General features: G+C 38.3%; 1 protein-coding gene across 1 annotated transcript in view; it reads left to right on the top strand.

Annotated features, from left to right (window-relative positions):
- LOC124795847 (tyrosine-protein kinase Abl) overlaps positions 1 to 25,945 on the top strand; it is a 448,464-nt gene that overhangs the window by 305,084 nt on the left and 117,435 nt on the right. Inside the window, exons 4-6 of the mRNA XM_047259929.1 lie at positions 2,341 to 2,482; positions 6,470 to 6,600; positions 21,326 to 21,410. Coding sequence (XP_047115885.1) covers positions 2,341 to 2,482; positions 6,470 to 6,600; positions 21,326 to 21,410 — 358 coding nt within the window. The remainder of the gene's footprint in view (positions 1 to 2,340; positions 2,483 to 6,469; positions 6,601 to 21,325; positions 21,411 to 25,945) is intronic.

Genomic DNA, 25,945 nt, shown 5'->3' with positions numbered 1-25,945 from the left:
TCTACCAACTATCTCCTTAACAGGAATACACTCCATAGTTAGTTGAGATACAATACACAAAATCACACTTGAAGTTTCAATGAAAATAAATTGAATTTATTAGCTTTAATTGAAGCTGTCCAAGTTGGTCAGGCTTATCCAACACCACCTCCAGCAACCTACGGCTTTTGCAATCTGATAAGAGACCTCTACCTACCAAGCATGTGCTCACTCACTAAATCACTCCCACATTTGACAAGGGCTGCCAGCTGACTTCTTTTTGATTTTGCGAGCTTCAAACTGCTCCACAAAACTATTTATTAACATCTAGCCCTTTCAGCCAATCAGGACCAGGAACAGACTCAGATATTTACAGTGACCATTTCCTGCCCTTGCGAAAGCTCTCTTTGACGAAGAGCTGCTTCTTGGCCAAGCTTCCCAAAGCTTAATTCCAATTGGCCGTTGTCCTTGGGAGGCTAAATTTCACCATTTATGACCTGCAGCACCTCTGCTACAGTTGATTATACATGCTGATTTAGCTTGGTAAATTCTGTGATTAGAAATAAATATTCTGTTGTTCTAGGCTGAATTGTGGATTTGTAGAGAAATTAATGAATTCTCATTTTCTATAGACATGCCAGAAAACAAACTCTAAAGCTCTAAACTTTATCCTTTAATATTGTTTAGTATAGTCATTAAGCATATGGACATGCTGTCTCTCCTGAAATTAAGATTACCTGTTACAATTTAACCTGCTTGGTGTTCAAATAGTATCATAAAAATAAGTGGCAGTTACATTTGACATTTCTGTTTGCCCTCATCATTTATTGAATGAATGCCCACTGGATGGATAAATTGTGATAGCCATTTTTATGATAGAAGCCATAATTGTCTCACTGTCACCTGCCGCCCCTCACCCTTTTTGCTCCCCTCCTCCCCCATTTATGCACACTCTCGTATTCTGTTTTCCACCATTTTGTCAAAAAATATTCTTACCCTGTTTCCCAAAGGGACTTATTGTCTGTAGACACCTGCCTAAGTTATTATGTATGGTATTTTGTTTGTCCTATTGTAATTTTGCTGTATGAAATTCATTATTTTCTACAGCTTGAATCAATAAATGGAAAAACATGGAAGTGACAAAACTGTCCATTATTAGTTTCATTTGCATCAATAAAACCTCTTCGTGTAGTGCCAAGATTATGGAACAAATTCTCCTATCCTTCACACAGCTGTACAAAGTAGCATTTACTTGCTATTAACACCGTACTTTCAATGCAAAGGAAAACTTAATTGAGAAATTTATTACAATTGTATGGAGACAGATCACGTCGGTGGTGTTTTTTGACCCTACACTATCTAATTGGTACCTTTCACTCACTCGTCACAATTTTTTTTTTGCCGTCGGTAGAGCACTTGCCTGTGAAAAGCAAAGGTTCTGAGTTCAAGTCACAATTCAGTGCATAGTTTTAATCTGTCAGGAAGTTTCACAATTAGAGGTTGTCTCAAAGGTACAGTACAAATTTAACGTGTTACAGCATCCAAATTGATTGAGATATTCACACCATATTTGGATTGGGTGACACACTATCTCTCCAGCTTTTTATGTCATTCAATCAATTTCAATGTGTGCACCTTTGGTGACAAGTGCAACGTACAGTCCTGCCTCAGTTATAAAACACTGAAGTTATACTGTACTTTTTGAGGTACCCTGTATTTTTCACTCTCTTTGTTAACCTCTCATAGAAGGGCAATTTGCTACTGTAGTCTCATGTGGAAGATTCCCCACTCTCATAATTGGCCATTTTTCATTATGTTTCAATATCCTGTCACCTTTTTAGGTGGTTTTCCACATCCCAGTAGGTGAATACCGGGCCAGTCCCCACGTCCTGCCTCAGTTACATGACTCGCAGGCATTTGAAAATGTTCCCACTATTTCATGGTTTACACAGACAGCTGGAGTACACTAATTTCATCCCGGGGGGTATGGGGTGGCGACAGGAAGGGCATCTGCCACCCTCTGACACTAACATCACCAAATCCATAGTAACAAGGCCGACCCTGCATTGAAATGGGACAAAGGTCCAAAGGAAATGATGATGATCCTGCCTCCATGATATACAGAGCTATGAATGTAACATACAAAATAATTTCAGAATAAAAATACAGGAGCATTGTGAAATTTTATTCAGTACTTAGAAAATTTCATAGTAGCAGCAGAGTTGAAAATATCTCTCTCATGCATGCTGCCAGATGTATCCTTTTTTCTACTATATGCTCTGTGATTATTAATTTCTTACCAGATATAAGTGTTGATCTATTTAGTAAGTTTAATTTGTATTTCTTTACAATTGCTTGCAGGTATATGTGACAACAGAGAGCAAGTTCAACACACTTGCAGAACTGGTTCATCACCATTCGATGCATGCAGATGGCCTTATTACGCAGCTTTTATACCCAGCTCCCAAACACAACAAACCGACTGTGTTTGCCCTTAGCCCAGGTGGGGGTTCCCTTCACATACCACTTGTATCAAGTTAGTGCCAAAATATTTTTTTCAGAATGAGCTTCTGCAACTAATGGCATGAAAAATGGTGCACATGGAAACTAACCAGGCTGGTCCTTAACATGTTTTATTTTAATTTTGTTACTAATTTTAAAAAGTCCATTTAATGTAATCTTTTTGTTTCTGTGCATTTCAGTATGTTGTGCTCATGCTGTGAGAGATGGCAGGAAATATATTTCTGAGAAATTTGTTGTAGAACATCTGTCACAACCTGTTTTAATATGTTATTACAGACTGATACATTTTTTTTCCTTTGTAGTAGTATACTAGTAATATGGGTCTCACGTGATAGTGAAATTAACGTGATAATATGAAAGTGTTGGGCATACAACAGAATTTTGGTGAAAACTGCAGCTTACCCATTATGTTAATCTAACAAATTATCATGCAGGACATGAAAGCAACTAAAAGTTGACCAGTTCCTTATGTATTCTCTAAAAGTGTATTTGATTATTTAATTGCATCAAAAGGAAAGCTGACTTGCAAAAGCTTGACAATGGTTGACTAGTACCTACCTCAGAATGCAAACCTCCAGCATTTCTGATTGACACACTTAAAACTGGAGAAAAGCAATTCTGATTTTGAATATGTTTCTTACTTCCTCAGTTTTTAATTTTGTTATTAATTTCACTTCTCATTTCTCTTCCTCTGTCTATCTGTATTTCTTACTCTGACCTTAAATTATCTGTTGACTGCAGCTTCTAGCACTGTGCTTATTAATATACTATCTTTGTTGCTCTCCCTCTTCCTCTCCTCACTCCTCATCTTTTTTCTCCTTTTCCTCACAGTGGGTGGCCTCTCCCATCATGGGATCAGAATATCCTGCCCCTACTTTCTAATCTGCACTGGTCTCTCTCTCTCCCCTCCCTGAGAAAGGAATTAATAGTTTTAAAAACAAGAACTAGTTTTCACCTTTTAAGTGTGTGTATTGACAGTACTGTGCTTCTGCCTGATGAAGCTGGGCACTGACCAACCATTTTATTTCTTTGTAATTTTTATTTACTATGATACTGATATGTGATTAAACTGTTGCTTCAAGTTCTGCGTTATATAATAAAACCACCAATGAAATAATTTCAAAAATTGAGACCAATAAACAGTGTAGGCATTGTATTAGCTCTAAGTGACAGGTCTTGTATGTGTCAATTTATTGTATATAAATTAAAGGGTCAGCCATCACCTTAGCTTTTTTTAATTCCCATGTATCTACTAGCTGCTTGGTTTCGGCACTACTTTTAATACGGTGGTGTTGGACAGCATTTCTTTCATGCAGCTGTTTAAGGCATGCATTTCTAAATCATCAATCACAGTAAGACAAAGTGTCATTTTCATTTATAGCAAAAAAATTTACAGAAAAGGTATATATCTTAAGATTGAATTTGATATCCTATTTGAGTGGAAAAAGACAAGGAAAAACTTTTGGAATGTTGAAAGGAACTCTTTATGGTTCATATATCATTAGAAAAAAAAGTAACTTAACTCAAGTGCAATATTGGTAGAAATAATATCAGTGCTGTTTTATGTTTTTGAACCACAGTGGGTACGAATGACAACTCAAGAAGTTTTTATACATATAACATATTTAATACTAGTGGTGAAACTGCACCGGCAAAGTTATATTAGCTAAGGCTGCTTCTGGTAAACTTACTGTCAAGGAACTTATTTACAGCTTCATGCTGGCTTTGTGTACAGTTCTTTCTCGATATCTCATTTTCCAATTTATTCCACCCCAAAAAATCCGAGAAGCCGAAAGGAGATCGGAAGAGAAGAAACTCTACTTCCTCTTCCTTTCTCACGTCCTCTCCTCCCCCCCTCCCTCTCTCCTCCCCCCTCCCTCTCTCCTCCCCCCTCCCTCTCTCCTCCCCCCTCCCTCTCTCCTCCCCCCTCCCTCTCTCCTCCCCCCTCCCTCTCTCCTCCCCCCTCCCTCTCTCCTCCCCCCTCCTCCTCCCCCTCCCCCCCCTCCTCCTCCTCCTCCTCCTCCTCCTCCTCCTCCCACCCACATGATCACATCCTTCCTCCTCTTCATCTTTTTCTGTCTGTATCAAACTATGGATATGTATTATTGCTGTTGTACTGGGGGAGAGTGTATGACACTTGTAAAATATTAAATACAGATTATTGTGGTGGCAGGAGGAGTGGGTGTGGAGCTGATAACATTTTTGGTTGTTTGAATTACTAGATATGGTTTTTAAATTGCATACCTAAGATATCCACCAATATTTGAATGCTCAGTCTCTCATTACAAATTGTGCAGTTTTATTACCACTGTCCTTGACCGAGATTCAGCACTGTAGAACAGAAACACTATTAATGATTCAAATGATTATTTCCTAACACGGATTTTAGTTAAGTGTTGAATATTGGTTAAAGTTTTCACAAATCATGTATTTAATAGTGGTTATTGCAAACTGTAAGTCTCAGTGAAACATGTGTATTCACCAGTATATTATCCAATTCAAATAAGTCATAAATATGTTGTTAGAATATTCAGTTACAGAGATAATTCTTTTTTTTTCTCATGTGTTTCACAAAATTATTAAAGAGTTTTGGCTTTGTAGGCTGACATCAGCTAATAATTGACTCTCTGTATGTAGATACTGTTGTTCTGCAGATATATATCTAACATAAGGGAGAAAATTTGGAGGTATGAGTTTGAGTTTCCATACCCCTGTCATCCCCCATACTCTACCCCTCTGCCTGCCTTCCTGTTCCCTCTGCCCGTCTTCCTTCCTTACCTCTGCACCCGACTACCTCCTCTCTTATCTCACCTTCGCGTTCCTTCTGTATAATTTCTAACTGATGACAGCCTCATAACCTCTAACCAATCCTTACTCGGGTCAAGCAGTCTGAACATTTTGACCTCTTTGTCTAATCTATGACGGTTAATATACTTGTGAGACAAACAAGACAGGTGCCGCTGCTGTTACAAAGCAAAAATTATATAAAATACTGTTGCAGTGTGTCCATATTAAGAGTCTTCAAAGCATCATATGGAATCAAAATATGTAGACATCTTTTCCTTCATATATTCTTGCTAACTTTCCTTGAAAGTTGTTCGTAATTTGCAGGCAGCAGTTTGACATACTGAGGAGTGAACATCCAAAGTGACCTGGGTCCCCCCACGTGCTCTCATTTGTATTGGCACATGGGTGCCATAATTTAGGTTGAATATAGAACCGTACTTTGTCAAACATTTAGAGTTTATCTTTAAGAGAATGAAAGAATGTGCCAGTTCTTTGCATTGTTACTTTTTAAAATAATTTGCATTTAGAATTTTATCTTCAGACCAGCTTTTACCCATTTCTGCTTGTTTTAAATGTAGTGATTCTACCCCTTTCAGATTTGTTTTCCAAGATGTGAATCGAAAATTTGATATTCTGGTTGTAACTTAGTTCTTTTTATGTTTTAGTTAATCTGTATGTCCTCCATATTCCTCAAAGCCTGTTTAAAATTATGATGTAGCCCTTTTCTACACAAATTCTAGAATCCTTATGCTTTGAATCACTTGCACTTCTATGCCATGGATATGCTTCTCATGATTTTATATGTAGCACCCAGGCATATGAATGCAAAATAGAATGATTTTGTTCCTGCTCAGTTATCATTTTGCTACTGCCATTATTATTTTTGCACAGTTAAATTTGACAAGGGAAATAATTTTGGATGCATTGATTTACTAATGTAAATAAATTCGATCAAGAATATAAGCTATTGCTCATTGTCTGCATATATTTGAAATTGGTACCTTCATGCAATCTTGCTTGGATCCCAGCAGATTATTTGGACAGATTCCATGTGATACAACATGTTGAGGTTTCTTGGCAATAGGATTTCTTAAAAGTTGTCACTCCAAAAGCTACAGATGTCAATGGTCTCTATATTACTTCCCACCAGTCTTTATGATCAAAGTATTACATGTTCCAGAACCCGATGAATGGGAGATCAACCGCACAGACATCGTCATGCGACATAAATTGGGCGGAGGACAGTATGGTGATGTGTATGAGGCAGTTTGGAAACGTTACAATGTAACTGTTGCAGTCAAGACACTCAAGGTGAGTGTATGTGCCTTGTGGACATACAGTGCCACAAATTACTGTTCTCCACCCATCACATACATAGTTATTACAGCATACTTTAAAAATACTGTTTACTTTGTAATGAGATTGACATCTGAGATAACACAAACACAATTTTACAGTATTATTTTAATCAGCTCTAATGAGATGTAGATAGTACTCAGAATTAAACAATGCAGAATTGTGTTGAAGCAGCTTGCCTTATGCCATAAATTATTTTTATTATTCAGCCATTATTTTTTTGCTATGGAAATGATGCTAATGTTCTAGTATGCTGTAAGTTGGTGCATTCTGTTGCTGCGGTGGTTAAGAACATTTTATTTAATTACACTCCTGGAAATTGAAATAAGAACACCGTGAATTCATTATCCCAGGAAGGGGAAACTTTATTGACACATTCCTGGGGTCAGATACATCACATGATCACACTGACAGAGCCACAGGCACATAGACACAGGCAACAGAGCATGCACAATGTCGGCACTAGTATAGTGTATATCCACCTTTCGCAGCAATGCAGGCTGCTATTCTCCCATGGAGACGATCGTAGAGATGCTGGATGTAGTCCTGTGGAACGGCTTGCCATGCCATTTCCACCTGGCGCCTCAGTTGGACCAGTGTTCGTGCTGGACGTGCAGACCGCGTGAGACGACGCTTCATCCAGTCCCAAACATGCTCAATGGGGGACAGATCCGGAGATCTTGCTGGCCAGGGTAGTTGACTTACACCTTCTAGAGCACGTTGGGTGGCACGGGATACATGCGGACGTGCATTGTCCTGTTGGAACAGCAAGTTCCCTTGCCGTTCTAGGAATGGTAGAACGATGGGTTCGATGACGGTTTGGATGTACCGTGCACTATTCAGTGTCCCCTCGACCATCACCCGTGGTGTACGGCCAGTGTAGGAGATCGCTCCCCACACCATGATGCCGGGTGTTGGCCCTGTGTGCCTCGGTCGTATGCAGTCCTGATTGTGGCGCTCACCTGCACGGGGCCAAACATGCATACGACCATCATTGGCACCAAGGCAGAAGCGACTCTCATCGCTGAAGACGACACGTCTCCATTCGTCCCTCCATTCACGCCTGTCGCGACACCACTGGAGGCGGGCTGCACGATGTTGGGGCGTGAGCGGAAGACGGCCTAACGGTGTGCGGGACCGTAGCCCAACTTCATGGAGACGGTTGCGAATGGTCCTCGCCGATACCCCAGGAGCAACAGTGTCCCTAATTTGCTGGGAAGTGGCGGTGCGGTCCCCTACGGCACTGCGTAGGATCCTACGGTCTTGGCGTGCATCCGTGCGTCGCTGCGGTCCGGTCCCAGGTCGACGGGCACGTGCACCTTCCGCCGACCACTGGCGACAACATCGATGTACTGTGGAGACCTCACGCCCCACGTGTTGAGCAATTCGGCAGTACGTCCACCCGGCCTCCCGCATGCCCACTATACGCCCTCGCTCAAAGTCCGTCAACTGCACATACGGTTCACGTCCACACTGTCGCGGCATGCTACCAGTGTTAAAGACTGCGATGGAGCTCCGTATGCCACGGCAAACTGGCTGACACTGACGGCGGCGGTGCACAAATGCTGCGCAGCTAGCGCCATTCGACGGCCAACATCGCGGTTCCTGGTGTGTCCGCTGTGCCGTGCGTGTGATCATTGCTTGTACAGCCCTCTCGCAGTGTCCAGAGCAAGTATGGTGGGTCTGACACACCGGTGTCAATGTGTTCTTTTTTCCATTTCCGGGAGTGTATGTTTCAGCTTATGTGGGTAAAATCATACATACTACAATCAATGCTTTGTTAAGTTAAGCTGATTCATTAAACATACATTCTCTGTCCTTGATTAAATGTACATTTAAGTTTGAACAGCTGACTAAAATATAAAATTAATACTGATATTTTGTGTTACGATATACATAGCTTAGGGAAATGGTTTCTGTTTGTTTGGAGTAAATGTAATGTATAGGTAGAAAATGGAGATCTACTTAGTTCCGTCTGTGTGTGGGTGCGGGTATGGGTGTGTGGTCTGCTGTTCCAGATCACTCCCAGGTTGAGTGTGGATTTTCAGGAATCCATTTTTACCAGAACTGTGTGGAGACAAATTAACAGCATAGGCTTCAGCAGTTGCTGTTTGCCTCATGTCTATTTACTATTCTTTTGAAGCAAACCAATCAGCGACCATTTTCGTGCATTTTAATATGAATTGAAGCATTGTTCAGCGAGAGCGTGTCCCAGTGATGCAAGTAGATAATAATCAGATGAAGCCAAGTCTGAATAATAAGCCACATGCTCTAGATTTCCTAACTGAATGCCTCAATCGTTTACCTGACCCGTTTTTTTGTCTATGATTGAGCGTTATCATGGAGCAATGTGGCTTTGTGTTGCCTTTTTACATATTCCAGTCATTTTTCATGTAATGCTTAATTTAAATCAATCATTTGCTGTTGGTAGTGATCAATGTTAATGGTTTCACCAGATTTTAGCAGCTCATAATAGATGACACCCTTCTGATCCCCCAAACACAGAGCGTTGTCCTCTTTCCAAAGCAATTTGGTCTTGCAGTGGATGTCGATGGTTTGCCTGGATTCATCCATGATTTCTCAATATATATCCATTTTTATTCGCCTGTCACTATTTGATGGAGAAATGACTTTCTTTTGTACCTGGCGAGCAGCATGCCACCAGTGGTCTTTCAATTTACTTGCTGTCTTTCATTCTGTTCATATGGAACCCGTTTTCCCACTTTCTGCACCTTTCCCCATAGCATTCAACCAAAGAGAAACGGCTTTCTGTGTCACATTCAATTGTTCCATGAGTTCCTGTTGAGTTTGAATATCATCTTCAACCAAGAAGGTCTGCACTTTGTTGTCTTCAAACTTTTTCAGTGGTTTCCCACGCTCGTTCTTTCTCATGTCAAAATCACCACTTTTGAATGTTTTGAACCACTCAAAACACTGTGTGTTCCCAAGAACATGTTTGCCGAAAGCTTTAACAAGCATTCGATGCGATTCTGCAGCAGTTTTCTTCGTGTGGTAACAGGAAACCAATGCTGTCTGCAAATTGTATTCATAGGCACAAAACTCGACATGTTTACGGGTTTGAAACAGATACCAGTGTATGGAAGTTGGGTTACTGTTTGTTGACATTCGTCATCAGCCATTACAGGAAGCAGATGGTGCTGCAGACGTGGTCTTACAGGCCCTACACTGACGTCTAGCACCATCTGTAGGAAAATTATGGTTTCATACTTCTGCAACTGGTATGCTTAGTGTCTCACTATTGGCATCACAACCAGTGCCTTCCCATGACTTTTGGCTACTCAGTTTAACAGGAAAGGGTGTAGAAATGACATTGTAACCTTACTGTACTGCGTGAATGCCTAAGAAATTGTAGGTACATTTGAGGCTCGTGTCAGTTGATGGTTAACTAGATACATTAAAAAAGGGGAAAATTAGTGTTTTCTGTTAGTGATTAATATCACACTGACAATTAAGGCATGTGTTGAACACTGTCTCAATTACTGTCACAAATAAAATGAGATATTGGCAATATTGAAGGAACCATTCTCCCACTGTTCTGAAGTAATTTAGGGGATCCACGGAACACCAGAATCTGAAGTTAGTTTGGGATTTGAGAGACCTGAATATGAGTGTAAATCTACTGCCTTCACACCTTACACATACAGGATGAACCTGAACTCTATTGACAAAATTTCGAAGGTTGTCCAGTAAGATTTTGTGAGTATTTTGATATAAGTGAACCAAGCAATACCAATACAGTCATAAAGTCAAAGAGTAAAGAGGGATTTAGTGTTATCAACAAGTAAAATGAGCGAATGTAACAAGTGTTTCCAAACAACACACACTGTGCATACTGTCGACATTTGCAGTGTTATACAAGCATTTTCAGTGCAGTGCAGGTGTAAAGACAAATGAGGGCAATAAATCAAAACAAAATGCAATTACTCTACAATGATCCACTGAACACCATGGGTTTCTTTAACCAAAATCCTGACAAAATATCACTGAACAACCTCCGGAATTTTGTTGCCAGAGTTTTGGTTCACACTATACGTATGTTTGCAGACCTGTGAAGATGGCTGTGTCATCTTGGAAGAAAGGAATGCCCACAGCATATTCACAATGAAAATATAGAAGACAGCATAACACTTGGTGACTAAGAATGGTTGCGTAAACAGTAACCTGAATGGGTGGGTCCAAGTCGTGGTACAGAAAGTGTCTCCAGAACATCACAGAAATCTTCAGCCTAAACTATGACACTCCACATATTGCAGGTTAAGTGCCTCATTAGGCCATCACTCTCGTCGATGTCTAGAATGTGTTCAAGACCAGTTCAACAACGTTTTGTCGTAAGTGACACATCATTCGGCACCTGTCCCATTTTGTTTTCACAAGCCCAGTAGTCAAGACTCCACGGTATTTTTCATTCTTTAAATACCACATTACTTTTATTTAGTTCATTAAAAATGTACTTGCTGATTGTAATAATAAAGAATTGTACTAATAAAATATCGTTATCCATATAAAACTTGTTATTTGCGGAAATAGGAAACCAAGTTTTGTAACAAGGAAAAAAAGTGATCCGTTACCACACCAACAATGGTTCAGGTATTCAAGTGACAATTTTAGCTGTAGGTAAGTCACCACCTAAGCTCACAGTATTTACGTTTGGAGAAATTAGGGATTCAAAGCAAAGGTAGACGAAGTCCATATTTTACTCTTCCAAGAAAAACTGATGTAATGTTAAAGTAATATAGTTAAATACGGGTGAAGAATTAATCATTCATTTTTTTACAGTCACAATGAACAAATACAAGCTAATTTCCAACACAATGTACACCGACACTTTCATTAAAATAAAAGTTCGTTTTCTTTTAATGCATTGGGCATGGTTCACTAATGCCCTGAAAAATGTTGACATCTGACTTCGGATACAACGAAATGTGCATTCATTTGTTTATTTCCCTATTGTAATGTGTCCTCTTAAAGTATGTTTTCTTCTAATTAATTATCCAAACTGCAAGTCTACAAGCAAGTTCACTTAACATTGCTTCTTCACACAAACACCATTTGATCACCACATAATGAATCATCGTGTTCATGAAAATCTTACTGGTTGTTTTGTGATCTTCCTGTTGTAACAATCTCTGCAGTTAAAATATTCTTATAGTAATGTGTGGTGTAGTGGTGGAATGAAAGTACTTTCATCATGCATATCAGATGGGCATCTGCTGTACATGGTGGCATCACAGCCCAAATGATGCAGCTTATTGTTGACCCACAGCTGCCCACTGTAATAGATACCTACAACCACTCCTTAACCACAGGTGTTTACTCTGAGGCCTGAAAATGGGGACCAGTTAAGCTACTGCCTAGAAAGGATGTCACAGTGCTCTCTGGTTACTAACATATTTGCATTCTTCCTGCACTGTTCAGGGCCTTACGATATGTAGTCCATGACAACCTAACAAACTACCTAACCACAAACAACCTACTAGACGAACACCGATGAGGTTTCTATAAACATCGCAGCACATCATCTGCCTTAATAAAGGTAACATATGATCTGAAACCTGCCAGGGATGCACAAGAGGCAACTATCATATGCTTCTTAGGCTCCAGCAAAGCATTTGACAATGTTGTCTTTTGACATTTTGTTTGCCAAATTCAGCTGCCTAAATTTCTCGGCAAGTGCAGTTCAGTGGTTTCACTCATACCTGATGTATTGCCAGCAATTCGTTGTGTCCAGCACCAGAAAGTCACAGTGGAGGCAGGTAGTCTCAGGGGTCTCTCAGGATTCGATATTAGGTCCTGTACTCTTTTTCATTGTGCATAAATGATGTTCATCAGTTCTGTTGTACTGCAAATACCACAAGTACGCTGTCGATCTACAATTGTATCCAAGTGAAAAAACCAACAAACCTCAAGGCAGTTATAAAGAATCTAAATACTGGCCCATTTGCACTAAAATGGCTGCAGGATATAGGGTTAAAGTCTAAATTGGACTAAGCATGAAACTACAGTGTCCAAGAAGCCATCAGCTTTGCTCTGTGCCCTACAAATTGTTAAAAGCTATTCCCTCATGACCTGAAAAAGAAACTTATACAAACACTTATAGTACTGATTATTGATTGCAATGATGTTATCCTGGAAGAACTTTCTTAGGAAAGTGTGTGGCACCCTCAAATAATATCTTTACATGATTTCCCAACATATTTTCATTAGTTAATTAGGTTTTACAAGTACATTAAAAATGCAGAACAACTTCACAAGAGTGCTGTCCCCTTAGCCAGAACATTACACTATACTGTACCCTGTGTGACACAGGATGACACTTCTGTGCATACATGCAGAGTGGATGAGAAGCTTGGAGCAGATGAGATCTGTTCATGCGTGGCAGCACAGCACAGAGTGAGCAAATAAATTCCATGTTGCTGAACTGTGTTGCAGTGGACAACAATCAGGTTCTATTGCATATGATACATTGTATTATACATTCAAATCTGTGAGGGGAATAATAAATTTTAAAACTGATTTCAATCAACCATCTTCAGACAAATCTTACTTCATGTCTTGATGACATTGCGTCCACTTCTACGCAGCTTTGTGAAGACATCGAGTACAACTTTTCTCAAAAGTACAACTGTCTATTGACAAGGTCATTGAATCTGCTTGCAATAATTGTCATTTATTGTGACTTGGACAGTATTATAAGTAAAAATATAATACACTACAAAATAAACTTCAAGCAGAAACCAGAATAATTATATTTGTTTGACAACTGCTTCTACTCCATGGAATTTTTAAATATGTGCATAAGGCATGTGTGTGGGTGTCTGAATCTAGTTAAGTGTAAACACTGCATTTAAAAAGAGCGTTAATGGTAGAAAAGAGTAATCTAAAAAGCTGTTGTAAAAATGGTCAATATGTTGTCATGTTTTTCCCTGTCAATGGGTGTTATAAGTGCAAACTAACTTGTTCAGCATTACTGTGGGAGACAGCATTTATAATGCATTGAACAAGCAAACAATTAACCATTGTGTGCAGATAATCTGAGGGAGTGCTGACTGATAACATCGAAAACCATCGATATCTTGACAGGTAACCATCCCTGTCATTTTAAGGCATTTCCAGTTCTTGCCTTGAAAATGATGGGGTTTATGTCTGGAAATACTGGAGTTTTTGACAAATTTATTCAGCCATCTTCTTGCGAGTTATAAGAGCATACAGTGCACTGGGAAAAGCTTTACTTCTCCTTGGATGGTATGTTGAGTATTATAGCCTGTGTACTTCCTAGGACACAAATTCCTAATCAGTAAAGACTAGGAAGTTCTCATATACTATGTACACCGCTGATATGTTGACAAACACATTTTTAAATAGTGCGTCTCCAAAACTAAGAAATATTATTACTTTTCTTTGTTTCGAAGCCTACATCGTAATACCATAGTCACTGCTATATGACTCTTTGTCTGAAACATCTGATTTTAAATTACGATGATAGGTAAAGGCTTATGTCCATCTTCATCTTGCTATCAAAGTATTCTTCTGGAAGCTTTTCAGCATGCCACACAGATTGTGGCCACACTGAAGGGGAATTTATTTATTTCTTTTTTTTCCCCACATAGCTTTTAACCTTTGCCCAAATTAATTCTATGGTACTACAGTGGTGGTAACATGTGGGGAAATGCAAAACTGTGAGACCATATTGATGTGCAAGGAAATCACATCTGTACCTTCTGTTGCGTGCCTGACATAAATTAATGCACTGCTGGAGTTCAGCATGAGTCTGGTGTACGCTGTGTGAAATATTTTTATATTTAACCCAGGGCAAAATATCCGTTCTCTTGGTGTTTTTTACTTGCTGTTTTATTGGTAACAGTTGTATAGCAACTAGCCTGGTACATGACAGTGATAGACTTTGGACAAAGATATGGCAAGAATAGTTCAGTTAACCACTTCACAGAACTGGCAGCATTCGTTTCTGAATAGCAGTCACTGGTGTTTTTCTTATAGCTGAATAAAAGTTCACTCTCAGGAACAAAACTAGAAGAAGAGTCAGCATGCAGAATAATCGCCCGAGAGCCTACTCTTATGAGAGCTTTAAAACTGCCAGTACCCTCACTCATTTTCCAGCAGGTCTCCCTGGAATGATTGTGATTCACCCACATATCATCAAGATAATACACTGTTGAACTGCCTCCTTCTTTTGATCTCTTTTAGAGGGATGTAGTTAGTGTTGCACCTATGCCACTTCTTGCAACTAAAAACTCTCTTCTTAACAAATTTGAAAACAATGTCTTCCAAAATTCTTTATATTGATGGACCACTACCTGTGAAGCCAATTTTCTCATACATAATTGTAACGAGTTTTTGTGATATACCTGTGTTAGAGGTTTGTTGTGATTATGGTGCTTGCCAGGCAACACAAAACCAGTGTGTCCTAAGGTTCCTACATCTCTGACGCTTTCATTTACATTTCTATTTCTTTCGTTTACAATTCTGTTTACAGTTCTTTTGCCGACACCATAAGCTTCTGTAGTTCATTATTGTATTTTCAGATGTCAACTGTATGAGTCCCACTTTCAAATTCACATTCACATTTGAAAAAAGTATAAATGCAGTAAATAATCCCCCTCGCCTACTTGTGAAGCACTTCATGTTTATTGCAAATGGAACTCACAAACATGACTGCAGTCTCAGACAGTGTATGCGAGCAGCAGCACCAGTGTATGATGGGAGTGGGGGGTGGAGGTAAGGAGGAGGCTGGGGTGGGGAATGGGAGGGATAGTATGGTTGGGGGTGGTGGACAGTGAAGTGCTGCAGGTTAGACGGAGGACAGGGGAGAGGTGGGGATGTGGGGGTGGGGGTGGGGGTGGGGGGAGTAGTGGAAAAGGAGAGAAATAAAGAGACTAGGTGTGGTGGTGGAATGACAGCTGTGTAGTGCTGGAATGGGAACAGGGAAGAGGCTTCTCATGATATTGTTACATTCCATCCTGGATTTTCCATTATCTCACAAGTGGCTCATTTAGGGGCCCATGCACACTTTTTATGATCTAGAGGGGATGTGTATATTTCAGGGAAAATAGATCCTTTTACTTGTTAGTACTAGTACCTATTTGTGCTGTAATCCATACTCTGTCATGATTGCAGTTGAGTATTTGTGCAGTGGTCCTTGTCCATGTTTATGTAGTTTTTGGTACCTTTTCTCAGTGGAGTTACTAATCGTACATATGTTTTTTAATTCATGAATTCTGTAAAAATAATACCTGTTGTAGTTTTTGAGTTGTTGGACTATTGAGTCAGCAATAAATTCCCAACAATTCTCTTCTTATGAAGAATTTATTGCTGCTGCTACAGGAAGAAAATTAATACACTTACAATGAAAAAGCTCTTTCAGAATGATGCACCCCCAGGCATAAGTAACTATGCAGATCAGTCCTTACCTCCTATTCAAATACAGTAGCTGTCCATCAGTGTTTCTTATGGTACTTCAGATCTTTAAAATGTATTACTCCTTCTGGGAAGGTATTATATAGCTTTGAAGTTTTCAGTATTGCTGTGGTGAGTTGCAACATTGTAAAAGTGTTGGCCTTGCTTTTCATACATTTTTTCAACAGCAGCTTTTCTGTTTGATTCAAGCTACTACTTAAGAAAAAGTGGAAATTGGAGATGTAATGTAGCTTCTGATACAGTATAATAGTAATTGTGTATTTACACTTTAAATACACATTCCTTATTTATGTATTACAGTAACACCCATTATACTCAGTTTAACACTAAAGACAACTATTGTGAATGTCAAGTGGATTTATTTTTAGAGAAAAGTTAACAATACCCACTGCTACACTTTTCTAATTTTGTCATTTGCTGGAGATACATAAGCTCACTTAGTGAACCATGAGAGTTGGTGCCAAGTTTGACACAGGATTATCATTTGTGGGGGACCAGGATTCAGTTTTCAGTTCAGAGTCCAGGCATCAATTTGATTTTCGCGTGGTTTTCCTGAATTGAGTGGAATGAATACCAGGATAGTTCCTTCAGGAGGAACATGGCATGTTGCCTTTTTCATCCATCACAAATCTGAACTGAGCCCCAAACACTAATCTTGTCTTTATTTGACAGAAATTTAGTCACTTTTCGTCTTGACAGCAAACACCAGTTCTATGAGTGTACATGACAGCTACAGTTAATTACGAAATGAACTCTTAAGCGTGTCGGTGTAGGAGGCAACCGTTTACGCCACAAGAAGGTGTGGTCTTTGACCAACTTGTGTGGGTGCTATTCTTCACAGTTGGAGTATTGTTAAAGGTGATCAGAGAGATTATCAATGGGATTAAAATCTGAGGTTAATATGACCCCACATCTGCTGTACAGTTTTTTCCATCATGCCAAGCAGTTGCAGTCTTAGCCCAGAGTTTGTGAGAACTGTTAATTTGGAAGACAGGGCTAGTATCAGTTGGACTCCATTAAGATTGAGTGACAAATCGCTCATGTCTAGCAACTCTGTGTAGGTGTTAAGATTAGACACATCTCAATTAAAGAAAAAATTTTTCCATAGTTAAGACATTCGCAGAAAATTGTAGAATTACTGACAGCTTTGTCCGTGCCTTGCATGTGTTACATCCAGAAATATATTCTGGGAACTGTTATAATTGCTACACTCAGTCCTCCATGTACTGTCAGAAATAGGATGTGTATGAACAGATAATGTGTTTCCAGTTCTCGATGGTCTGCTGTTGCTGTCTATTTGTAAATTGTCTGCTTTTGGAATAGGGGGTTCTGTGCAACTCTGCTTCAGAGTTTTCATTTGGAAATGGGAAGATCAGCATTAAAGTCCTGTAACAATGTTTGTCTTGTAGCAGAGCAATTAGCACATAATATGAGAGACATGCCAATACAAATAATCTGTCATGATTTTCTTTTGGTTGTTATTGTTACCCGAATGCTTGTTTCACTGGTTCTCGGTTCTGGCAGACATCCCAATCTGTATGTAGGGCAATATGTTAGGGTGCACTTGCAAAATCCACCAACTCCTATATAGGCCTTATTAAAAACTAAAACTCATGCTTTGTGACAGAAAAATATTTTTATAGTAAGTGTGTGAATCGAGATGGGCACAAGCTTTGACCACCATCTTTTTTGCAGATTCATTTTTTTCTCATTTATAGTGGTTGCAGTTTTGGCTTATTGTTTACTGCTGTATGGCATGGTGGCTGTTATAGTTGAAGTTTGTTTTCTTTTCTTTGTGCAATCTCCTAGTTTGGTTCCAAAAAAAAAAAGGGGGGTCAATGCAATTTGGGTTTTGCAGTAAAAGGGAAACCTCCACATTTGGAAAACAAAGTGAAAATCATATAAATATCTCATTTACTGTGTGTATCATAAATTATTACACTGAAGTAGCTGTTCAATCAATTACTTTCAACCTACTTCTAGAATTTGCTGAATTAACTTCAAGAAAGCAAAGTATAACATATCTTCATACAATGATTGTGAGGCAAATATGAGGTGTGATCAGAAAGTATTGGATTTTTTGTCTTCAAGAAGTTTTATTTATTCATCAAAATTCACTTTGTCCCATTCAGAGTAATCCCCCTCAGATATAATATACTTGTGTCAATACTTTTCCTTATATTGGAAGGGCTTCTGGAACTCAGTTTTCGTTATAATGTTTGACTCCTTCAGCGATTCTGTTTTTCTCTCTTCAGTGGGGGCAAAATGACGTCCTATCACAGTTCTCTTCATCCTCAGGAATATAAAAAAGTCGCAGGGAGCCATGTCTGGATAATACGGTGGTTGAGGCAATATAATGGTTTCGTTTTTCGTTAAAAATTCATGAACAACCATTGATGTGTGAGGGGGAGCATTATCATGATGTGAATTCTGTGTCTTTTGCCGCAACCCTGGTAATTTTCTTTGGGTTTCTTCACACAAAAGGTGCATAATTTTCGGGTAGTATTCCTTATTGATTGTATGACATAGGGCAGGAACTCATGACAGACTGCCCCATTATAATCAAAGAAAACTATGAGAAGAACCATGACATGTGATCAGAATTGTTGAATTTTTTTATCTTCACTCCTCAAGCAGTTTCCATTGGGATGACTAGGCCTTGGTTTCGAGGTCATACCTGTATACCCATGTTTTGTCATCTTTTACAACCTTCTTTGGAAGGTCTGGATCATTGTCAACTTCATTCAGCAATTCCTGAGCAATTTCTACATGACATTGTTTTCGGTCAAAATTCAGCAATTTCAGAACAAATGTGCATGCTGCATATTTCAAGCCCAACACATGTGTAAATTTGCTCGTCATGAGCCAAAGCATATGCCATCATCATTATCAGCAACATTTCTGTTAGTGATCCAGCAGTTTTCCAGAACAAGTTTTTTATTTCTTCCACATTGTTGTGCTAGGGTGTCCATGGCAGTTGTCATCTTCAATGTCTTCTTGACTCTGTTTGAAATATTTATACCAATTGTAAACTCTTGTCTTTATCATAGTAGATTTTTCAAAATCCACAGTCAACATTTTGAATGTGGTGCTGCACTTTACTCCATTTTTCAAGCCAAGCTCTTGAAAACACATACAACCTTTTCAGCTGTCAAACTAAATACTCAAAACAGCTGAAAATGTAAACATGCATTAGGAACATGTGTTGTTGTTGTTGTTGTTGTTGTTGTTGTTGTTGTCGTTGTCTTCAGTCCTGAGACTGGATTGATGCAGCTCTCCATGCTACTCTACCCTGTGCAAACTTCATCTCCCAGTACCTACTGCAACCTACATCCTTCTGAAAGGAGCATGTGTACCAACATTTGATTTTCACATCATACATGATGTGATTGAAAAGTAACAGGATTTTTTTCTAATTTTGTGGGCTTTATATATCCAATTCTCAATTTTTTTTATTTTTTTATTTTATTTTTTTAGGGACATGTGTACCAACATAAAAAAATGAGAATTGGATATATAAAGCACACAAAATTTAAAAAAAAATTCTGTTACTTTTCAGTCACATCTTGTATGAAGTGAAAATCAAATAATGTTTTAGAAGTCTTTATCCTTGGATAAAGTGTCTTTCTTTTAAGGCCTGCAAACTTTTCGGCGATAATCCGATACAACTTAGAAGCACATACTGCTCCTGATAATCATTTTTTGTATACAATTTCCTTAGTCCTATGTGTGTGTGGTACCTCTTGAACTAGGTTTAGAGCGTTGATGACATCTTCATTTTCATGCCACTGGAAAAGTAGCCTCTGTCCCCCTCTCCCCACACCGCCTCCTCCCCTCTCCAAAATAAACAACGAAGTAAATAAATTTAAAGAAGTGCCATTATAAAAGCCACCATACCATAATATAGGTATATGTGTTTTGCATGTGTAGGCTGTTAAAATCACCATATAAAGACTGCACTAAGATGTTTTAACAAAGTCTGTGATCTGAAAGTTTTAAGCAGTATGGTTTTTATCAGTAGCCCTCAAAGAGAGGTCAGGTAACAGTATACAAATCAACCAAATTAGTGTAACAGTAAATGCTGGCCTTCGGGTCAGGTGTATTTCTTTGTTGAAAATGTGTAGTCACCCTGATTTATATTTATCTAGATTACAGAACCTGCCTCAACAAAAAGGAAATAAAATGTTACGGAATTAATGATTTGGACTATGATATTTCATTTTGCAGAATGCTTTATCTATATAAGATAGTTTGGGTTGCATCTACCACACACTAAGTCGCAAAACATTTTCATAACGATTAAGTGTACCGCAGCGAAATTTTTTACGGTAGCTTATAACACAGTAATAAAATTCAGTCATTAGCCATAAATGCAGAAATATAGAACAACATTAGTAGTACTGTTAGTCTATTTGGTAAATAACCTGTCAGTGTGAGTGATTATTATTTGATGAAACTGACATTTGTTAATAAGTAATATCATGAGAAAAAACTCTTACTGATATCCAGTGTCAATTTTTAAATGTTGTGGTGATAAATCTGCTTGGGACTGAGCAAAATTGCATGATACTTGTCAGCTCTGTAACCTAGTATAATGTTTCATGTTTGATTTTGTGTGTGTATTTATGTCACTAGTTACAGAATAAAATTTCCTTGTTTGCTTCACAGATTTAAAGTGAATGTTTCAAAATTGGATTTCAGAACATCTGTCTAGTATTTATATTTGAATGGCACCATACATGTTTAGTATTTCTGCTTTTTCTCTTTTTTGTATGCTACAATTCTTGAGCTATTTTAATGTGTTTCTTTAGACAGCTTGAGCCATTAAAATTTTGATGGGGTAGAGAAGGTGGGGAAGGTGGGCAGGGGGTGATGTGGCCAGTGAGCACGGTAGTCAGTTACATGACTCCTCAATTTTAGTTTAATTAAGTTGTTACTGTATTCTAATTGTAAACAGTCTTTGAGTGATAATTATTACAAGACTATCAGAATGGGACTGCAACTGTGTTCACCTGGAAATTACCCTGTGGGATCTTCTGTTGCAGCTGTGTTCTTTGACAGAATATACTGTAATATATCTGAATAAAATATTCATTGTAATTTTTTGTTGGAGTTTTTTAAATTTTCTTGTGCAATGTGTTTTATGGTGGAAACCAGAATGAGGTGTTGTTGTTTAACTGAATAACTCTTTACCAAATTGTGGTTGCTTCACTTCCCTGTATTACAGGAAGACACCATGGCATTAAAAGACTTCCTAGAAGAGGCTGCCATCATGAAAGAGATGAAACATCCTAATTTGGTTCAATTATTAGGTGAGTTTCTTAGGGATTATCAGATTTATGAAATTTATTTGTGTATATTTAATATTAAATGCTTGCTTCTTGTTGTCATTCCCTTCAATATTACAATTTATCCTATTTGCTATTTCAGGGAAACACAAGATTTTATATTGGCTCACCTTGTACTACACAAAACCAGTGACTCAAATTCTTCGTAAAATAGTGCATTCTGCATAAAATAGTGCATTTCATTCCCATCAAATGTAAAGTTCTCAAGACCTGTTTTAAATATTTCAACTCAGATCTTGTTACTACTGACAATTAATTATATGAGGACATGTTGAAAAGTAGTGCTCCAAATTTATTATTCTGTTCTCGTTATTAGTTGAGACATCACACGCTGTGCATATTAGTCGGTCATATTTCCCACTTAACTGACGCATGTTGCAATCCTCTATTGCTAAAGGGCTCTGAACTGCAGCATGTAACGAAGTGGTGTGTAATGCAACTATGTTGGTGCATGAGAAGGACCATGCTGTAATCAAGTTTCAAAATCAAAGAGTTTGTCCACACATGGAGTGCCTTCTCGTTCAGCATGACAATAACAGATCAGACCAGAGCATTGCAACATCTGCAACAATTCAACACCTTGGATCACTGTCGTCGATCATCCTCCATACAGTCGTGACTTGGCCCCATCTGATTTTCATCTGTTTCCTAAACTTGACCACCACCCCAGAGCACATGGCTTTGCTGTTGATGAGGCTGTGCATGCAGAAGTGAAATTTGCCGCTGTCAACAAAATTGGACATTCTACAGTGACGGTATCAACAAAGTGGTTGCTCGTTTGGAGAAATGTTCTTGTTGCCAATGTGACTCATGTTGAGAAATAAATATGTAAACATGAAGATAAAGATGCAAGATGTTAATAAAGTTTATCTTACTTAAAAAGCTTCAAGAGTTTTCACACAAAAAAAGCAGAGGTATTACTTTTTTTCAGCACACCCTCATGCATTCAGATTTCCTAAGCCAGGGTAAATGAATTTCGATGATATGCTAAAACCTTTGTGCATTATTGATGAAGGAGTTTTTGAATCCGTTAATTTCATCAGTCATTTCACTACTGTACAGCTGTTGGTGAATGGTACAGAGAACAAGTGTTTGTGCACAAACCGTACTTTTAAATGAAGGAAATGATCACATATCAAGTCTAGGTTTGTTTTTAGTTGATAATTTATTTCTTATAATGGATTTGTTTCATATTGACACATCATAATACTGATTCCTTTCTTGGGGGACATACAGTAACGTTAGTAGAAGCCGTCTCGTATCTGTTTGAAAACTTGATAGAGGTGCCAGTGAGCTATAATAAAATAAGTGGTAAATTATTTAATCATTTTTGTTTATTGAGTCCACATGGCTTTAATAATATAAGATAGAATGTGATGGAGAACAAGTAGCAATTACAAAGGTGTATATACAGTTCATCTAAACAGTTGTGAGATTTGTTTTATTCGTGGTGTGTACGTAACATCAGCATCGTAACTATGGTGACAGCTTGAACTAACAACTGTAAACAACACAATGTGCATTCAACTAGTCATTTGTGAGCAGGCAGTGTTAAGTAGTGGATGTTCAACCACAGTCTGTCAACATTGTTGTGCAGTTGAGCAACATCCCTAAATCAGATGTTCAGGGCATTCTCCAGAACAGTTTGAAGAAGAGAAGAGAGTATGGAAAGTTTGTCCTACATACCTTGACTCACAAACAAAAATTACAAACGTGTATGTATGCTGTAACTTGATTGAAATGAAAATCGCAGACAATTTTTTTCTGTGAAAAAATGGTCACAGGTGACGAGACTTTGTGTTACCAATATGATCTAACCACAGAAAGACAAAAAAATGCAGAAATTCACATCATGGCTAAAAGCTCTAACAATGTAATAGACATTAGAGCCATTGCGACTCGTGAGTTGAACAGCATTCCAAAGAAGGACTTTCCTGACAGTTTGACATGGTCAATTGAAAAACCTGTGCACTGTACTGAAGTGTGGATGGGGGGACTACTTAGAACACTTGCAGCGTTAAAACCACCATGTTAACTTTTATCTGTTTTTTACTACCCCAATCTCAAAACTTTTAACTGACAGGGTATGGTACATAAATAAGAAAAGCAGAGCAGTAATCAATCTCAAGGGGAATTTGAATACTGGTGCATTAATAGACATGATTTTATGTGAAGTGGTGCACAAAGCACAGCTAGAAGAGAAACATTAACTGCCAGAAAAACATTGAGTAATGTGTGCAAGCAGCTGGAGACCAGACATAGAATTTCTCAATTTCTAGGTGATTCACAGATACACGTTTATGCCTAACAGACTCCTTCATCACAGCCTAACACCGTACAGAAGTGAGCACTAGGCTGATTTTCTCTGCCAATAGTTAGTAGTAATTTATCAGTTACTATTATCTTACCATATTTAAACAGAGTTTTGTTTGTTTCACACTTGATACACGTTTTTCTTTTTTTACTGAAACGTGATGTCAAGATTGTTTTTACTCCATTTTCCAGTTGTGATATCATCATCTTGCACATTGCTTATTTATGGTGTTATTAAATATTTTATGATGAATTGTGTTAGAGACCTTAGGAACATAAGAATTTCAGTCATTTTGTTTCCCTTGCTGAGTACTTCAATACAGAAAGAGCAAGAGGAAGAGAGAATGAAGGGAAGGCAGAAAGAAAAGAAAGTAAGTGCTAACCCATTTTGCCAGTGTATACCTTTTGTCATTCAGTAGTTTTCTCGTGGAGGAGGAGAAATCCTGTTGGTCAAAGATCTCATTCACTGTAGTTCCTTGAGCACATTATTCAGTGTAACAACAAAAACAATCAATCATTGATGAAATAATTTAATTCAGTAGATAAAAAATTACTTGCAAAGCAGCGGCAGAACACACACATAAAACACAATTATAACTGGCAATCTTCTTCAGGCAGGGGGATTGTCATTAAATGTTACAGACTACTGAAAACACCATTATGTGGAGATAACACAAGCATATCTATGGAACACTTAATAAAAGACAGAAGCTTATTACATCCAGTATTGTGTTCACTATTGGTTTATTACTCTCTCAATTTGAGAAATTCAGTGCTCATGAATTTCAGACTTTTGGATCCCATCAAATTTTATGTATAATAAGTAAATAGGTATGAAGTGCATAAGAAAGTAATGGTTCATAGTTTTTAAGCACTTGAGTTCATGCTAAATATTGCTTATTCCTGCTCCTCAAATTAATATACTGCAGTTTTCAAAATAGGTGAGGAAATGAAATTTTCCCATCAGATCATATTAAGCTTAAATGAACAAACATGTCACATAATATATTTTGAAGAGGAAAGATTGACGAATAAGGAGTGTGTGATAAGGGGAAAATTTGAATAAGATTCCTGTGTTACTTGCATGCTGTGGTGATCTTAATAATGCTTGGCACAGAAAGATAGGTGAAAATATAAATTTGTGTCAGCAAAATTGAAATTCTAGATGAATATATACTAGCAAGCCAAGTGTATCAGTGTCGTTATTGCTATAAAAATGCAGAAGTCATAAGAAGATTAGAGTCAAAATCCTGAGATAATTGTCCTGAATGTTAGTTCTCTGAGTATGCTTAAACAAAAATGAAAATTTGTCAGATGTAGACAGGGAGATGCAGACATTTGGAATAACTCTTCAGGTAGAAGCTATTACGACATTCCATTAAATATCTTTTCCAGAAATTATTATTGGCAGTTAGTCTGACAACCCATTCAGAAAGGAATATCTTAGATGTAATTGAAACAAAAAAGCCTGAGTTCTTGGAGTCAGTAAATGTAGAGATAGAAATCCCAAAGCTAGTACATTATCATTGTTCACTTGTGCTGAATGGAAATGTAAGAAAATATGGACAATTTCTGTAAGTGACTCAAAAATATAAATACAAAAAGTTGCTGTTGCTATCGGCCACTGAAATTGATTGTAACCATCAAATATGTTGTAATAATGATATGGAAAGGATAAATTGCTACTCACCATGTTGCTAATCACCACATTGAATTGCAGACAGCTGCAATGAAAAAGAGAAGGTAGTCAAAACTGTGGCATCTCTCATCATGCTGTAAAAGGAGAAATATACTCCCCACTATCTCCCCACCCCTCACACAGTGTCTGGCGCCCATGCAATCTACGCAATATCCTTGTCCATCCTTACTGCACTCCTGTTGCCATCCCCTTGCCTTGTGGCTAATACCCCTGCAATAGACCTAGATGCAAGATCTGTCCCATTCTCCCACTATCACCTAATCCATTCCTGTCACAGGTATCTCCTACTCCATAAAGGCAGTGCAACCTGTGAAAACAACCAGACTTAGCAGCAAGCACTGTGTCACAATCTGTGTGGCCATGACAACTAACAAGCCCTCTGTTTGATTAATGACCAGCACCAAGCTGCAACGAGGAGACAGCAGGACTGTCCAGCTGCTTAACATGCTGGCCACTACAATGTGCTTACTTTAATGACTGCTTGACA

This window comes from Schistocerca piceifrons, chromosome 4, assembly GCF_021461385.2.
Source record: "Schistocerca piceifrons isolate TAMUIC-IGC-003096 chromosome 4, iqSchPice1.1, whole genome shotgun sequence".
NCBI classification, from domain to species: domain Eukaryota; kingdom Metazoa; phylum Arthropoda; class Insecta; order Orthoptera; family Acrididae; genus Schistocerca; species Schistocerca piceifrons.
Note: the sequence above shows the minus strand (reverse complement) of the source record. Positions and strands in the feature narration are given on the sequence as shown.